Source organism: Vigna unguiculata, chromosome 7, assembly GCF_004118075.2.
Source record: "Vigna unguiculata cultivar IT97K-499-35 chromosome 7, ASM411807v1, whole genome shotgun sequence".
Lineage (NCBI taxonomy): Eukaryota > Viridiplantae > Streptophyta > Magnoliopsida > Fabales > Fabaceae > Vigna > Vigna unguiculata.
Genome location: NC_040285.1, coordinates 27,571,183 through 27,576,004, shown reverse-complemented (window position 1 = coordinate 27,576,004; position 4,822 = coordinate 27,571,183). Strand labels below are relative to the sequence as shown.

General features: G+C 35.8%; 1 protein-coding gene across 1 annotated transcript; it reads left to right on the top strand.

The window, feature by feature from the left end:
• The first annotated feature begins 533 nt into the window (after window positions 1-533).
• Window positions 534-4,822, top strand: LOC114189634 (probable lysophospholipase BODYGUARD 3). Its single transcript, XM_028078259.1, has 4 exons — window positions 534-1,536; window positions 1,638-1,969; window positions 2,066-2,268; window positions 4,293-4,822. Exons 1-4 carry the CDS (start codon window positions 900-902, stop codon window positions 4,618-4,620), a joined length of 1,500 nt encoding a protein of 499 aa, XP_027934060.1. The 5' UTR covers window positions 534-899; the 3' UTR covers window positions 4,621-4,822.

Genomic DNA, 4,822 nt, shown 5'->3' with positions numbered 1-4,822 from the left:
AAATTTCTTGCATAGGAGTGATGAAACAAACAATAAGAGGGCAAATTAATGCGTTTTAGAATTGTATATAACCGAACTTGTTAAAACTAAATGTATGTTTACATAAAAAAGTATAACTTTAGGAAAACACTTAATCTTGCAGATTAAAAAAAATCACTTTGATTGACCAGTGATATCATTGAGGAGGGTTTTAAATGGGTACCTAATAGCATGGGTTGCATTAAATAGAAGGGGTTATGGTCCGAATTAAACTATTTATTATTCCATGGCTTTCTAATTAAAACTGTGTGAGTTGAAATGTAGTGGTGAAATAAAGGAACAGAGCGAAGTTGAAACGGGTGAGAAAAGTGGGAAAAAAACGGTGCCGATAATTTCGTATGGGCAAAAGTGATTTATAATTCTTAGCATTAGGCGAGGGTGATTTTTAATTTTTTTGGTGTTATATATACCTTGTTTACACTTCATCTAAAGAAGGGTGGTGGTGAAGGAGAAATTGCTTCTTCTGTGAGGGGTTCAACAACCAACTACTTTTTTTTCTTGGCCAACAAATGCTGTTTAATGAACAATCAATTTTGTATCAGTTCTCTCTCTCTCTCTCTGGTTCTGTGTGAAGAAGTTTTAATTTAAGAGAGCGAAGCCCACACGCTTTCATCAAACCAAACATAACAAAACTAAATAAGAAGGGTACTTGGCCTTGCATTGCGTCCTTCCATTAACCCACCCTTTAAGATTTCAACATCTTATTCTGCTGTCTCTGCAACTTTAGAAACCATCACTGCCTCAACTTTTCAGATGCCATTCTCCACTCCCTTCACGTTACATAAATAGACACACCTTTTTCTTCTTCACCCTCACACTCATCACCATTTTCTTCTCCTCTCTCATCCGCAACCTGCATCATGCAAATGGCTGTGACGGCCAAGGCTAGATCCGCTTTGGTGATGAGTGCAAGGCTTGTGAATGAGGCAGTGAGTTTCGTCGCGTTCTGCGTCCTCGACCTCGTCGATTTTCTCTTGTGCTTTGTTTTCAAAGCTGTGGACTTGTGGATTGAAGCAGATTTCAGACCCTGCTATTGCTCTTCCACAAAGGAAGCAATCACCAGCAGCGGAAAGATCTTGGTTTCCGAGCAAGGTGGGGAATCCAAGATCGTGTCCCTCACCTCTTCCAAGCTTCGGTTGGAGGATATCTCTGACACGCTTTACTCTCGACCCTCGTTGGTCTCCGAGGTTTCAAAACTAACCCTCAACGAGCTCAAGAGGTTCAAGCTGGAGGATCCCGTTCTACACTCCAAGAAAGTAAACGGACACGGAAACGGAAACGGAAACGGAAACTCACGTTGTTCTACATTCACCGTCAACACCACCATTGTCGAAATGCTCCAGGGCAAATTCGGGAGACACCATCCCCACCAAATTCCTAGGTGGTCGGACTGCGATTGCAAATACTGCACGAGTTGGATCTCTTCCTCATCCTCTCCTCACAACAACCCCAATGCCAAAGCCTCACTCTTTGTAAACTCCCATTTCCCCACCACAGGTACCAAATTCTGCTGATGTAAATCGTAGGATGTTCCAAATTTTTGTAGCACTATACTATGTTGTCTGAACTTGGCATAATCGTTTAATGTGGTGATGTAGATGGTGAAGCAGGAGATGACGTGGTGTTCATACACGGGTTCATTTCATCGTCGTTGTTTTGGAGTGAGACGGTGTTCCCGAACTTATCTAGCGCGGCTAAGTCGAGTTACCGGTTATTCGCGGTTGATCTTCTTGGGTTCGGGAGGAGTCCAAAGCCGAGCGAGTCAATGTACACGTTAAGGGAGCATTTAGAGATGATAGAGAGATCCGTTTTGGAGGCCCATAACGTGAAATCCTTCCACATTGTGGCCCATTCCTTGGGTTGCATTTTGGCACTCGCACTTGCTGTCAAACACCCCCATTCCGTCAAGTCACTCACCCTGCTTGCTCCAGTAATTACTTATTAATCACTAATTAATTACGAATTAATCAAAATTTTCTTATTATATATATTTATGTGAAACTGATTTGTGAAATTAATTGGGCAGCCATTCTACCCGGTGCCGAAAGGTGAAGCGCAGGCCACACAATACGTGATGAGAAAAGTTGCTCCGAGGCGCGTGTGGCCACCCATGGCGTTTGGCGCGTCGTTGGCGTGCTGGTACGAACACATATCGAGAGTGATTTGTTTGCTTATCTGCAAAAACCACCGTATTTGGGAATTTTTAGCCAAACTCATCACTCGAAACAGGTAAACCCACCTCTTCTATTTTCATTCTCCTTCCAACTTTAATCATTCTCTATTTAGTTGGCCTATTTTTGACCCTTGTTTTTTTTTTTCTTCTCACGATCTCTTTTCTTTTCTTAGAAGTAATTAAGAAAATCCTAACCTACCAAAATAGTACTTAGTATATTCAACTACAATTGCGGTTTATTTCTATGTTAATTAAATTTAGATCTTAGTTTTCAAAGTTCTATACTGTTTGTGTTTTTTTTTTTTTATTTAAGGGTCTTCAATTTTTTTTTCAAAAAATGATTTTTTTTTCTTAAATTTTTTATTTATAAATTAAAAAAGGTTTTGAAAAAAATTGTTTTACAGATTTAATTTTTGAAGATTTAATATATGTATTTTAACTATAGATATTATTTTTTTTTAAACTTGAAGGTAAAATATATTAGTTTCTTTTATATTTTAAACTAAAAATATAAATAAATAAGTCTTTTCATGTTTATTGTTTTGCATTATACTTGTATAAAGTTAGTTTTTATTACAAGTAGTGAGCGAATTTCAGAAAAGTAAGTTTTATAAATGTAGACACTGACTCTTAGGATAATAAATCAAGAACCAAACTACGACAAGAAATAATGTTTTGAAAGCTATATATATTATCTATGTTGAGAGTTTATTGTTCTCTCTCTCTCTTGGTTGCTTTTAAAATTAACATTTATTGTAGATAAAAATTAAAGTGACACCCTAGTAAGTTATTACCACATTAAAATTGTTACAAATTGGATCTTTATAGTCACAACAAATTCACATGTTCTCATGCAAATTGTAAGATTACACACCGATCATCTTATAATTAAGTATTTTTTGTAATATTTTATTACATTGCACTTTTTAAAAAAATACACCATTACTTAATTAACTATTGTGTAGTAACAAAAATTCCCAAAAAAACATTTGTACTTTAAGCCTCAATCTAAAAACTATCTTGCTGTCACACTTTAAGCCATGAATGAGCAAAAACTTTAGGGCAATAGTCATGTGTCATGTCATGTTCCCTTTAAGAAGTAGAAAGGGATATATTTCAACCATGGAGTTATTTCATTAATTTCTGAGGCACACAAGCTCTTATTTATTCCAAAAAAAGAAAAGGAAAACATAGCTGTGACGGAAAGCATAGCTTTTAAATATATATTTTTTTATTTCTCATGATTAGTATGCTTATAGTGATATAGCCCTAAACTTGAATAAGAAAATATAATTGGATAAGAAGATTTTATAAAGAATGATGATGGGTTTTCTTTTTCTCTTAACAAAATACTAATCATAATAAATGCACCGATTTCTTAATTAATGCACCGTTATACTTAGTAACGCAGATTTTTTTCTCATTAGCATCAATGGTATCACACACCCATCTGATAATTGCGAGATGGATATGGAGTTGAAGAAAAACAAGAGCAACCGTCCAAACATAAATTTGCATCCTTAATGTTTTGGACTTTTTATCCTCTTGTTTATTTTTTGTTTGATTTAAAAAAAGAAAACAAAAACCTTATTAGGGTACAACGTTGGTAATTAATAACTTGGTATGGTAAGATCTAACAGCTAGACCCCATAGTTGGGGATCACTAGTCAAACGTGTCAGAATGTAAGGACAGAAGAAGAATCAGATTTTATTTTATGGTTGCATTTATTAATGATTCTAGGTTTGATGGCCATGAATGAACCAAAAGAGATTAATTTGAAGTGTGTTGTTGGTGAGAGAGACTCTTCATCTAACATGAACTCCCCTATTAACTCATCAGAGTATATTATTTTAATTTTCAACAAAGTTTTTATAAAAAGATGATTAGCGTAGAAAATTGAATCTACGAAGAAAAAGAAAGTAAATAGTAACGAGAGATAGTATTAAAAAAGATAATTATTTTCAAATTGTTATGGGATAGGTCGAATCCATGATTTTTTCTCTATTTCCTTCCCTTTAACATCTTCATCTACCATGAACTACCATATTAATTAGTTTCAGTGTGAACTTGTTGAATCAGAGTGAGGACGTTCTTGCTGGAAGGGTTCTTCTGCCACACACACAATGCAGCGTGGCATACCCTACACAACATCATATGTGGAACTGCTGCTAAAATTGGAACCTATTTAGATGCTGTGAGAGAAAACCCAAAGTGCAAAGTGACAATCTTCCATGGGAGAAACGATGAAGTGATACCAGTAGAATGCAGCTATGAGGTTCAGAAACGGATTCCACGTGCAAAAGTGAGAGTTATCGACAACAAAGACCACATAACTATTGTTGTTGGAAGACAGAAAGCCTTTGCTCGAGAGCTTGAAGACATTTGGAACAGCACCAACCACAACTAGATAAATATTAATATATATGGATGGATATATATACATATATAATTATATAATTATGCTGCATGTCGTGTCAATGCTCTTACGACCAGTCGTAACTACTAGATTAAATTTCTGCTTAAAGTTTCCCTGTGCCAACTCAAGTGTTGTTGTATCTTTTCCTGTAACAAACAAATGTGTCTATTTAACAAGTTTGGGTGTTTGGATC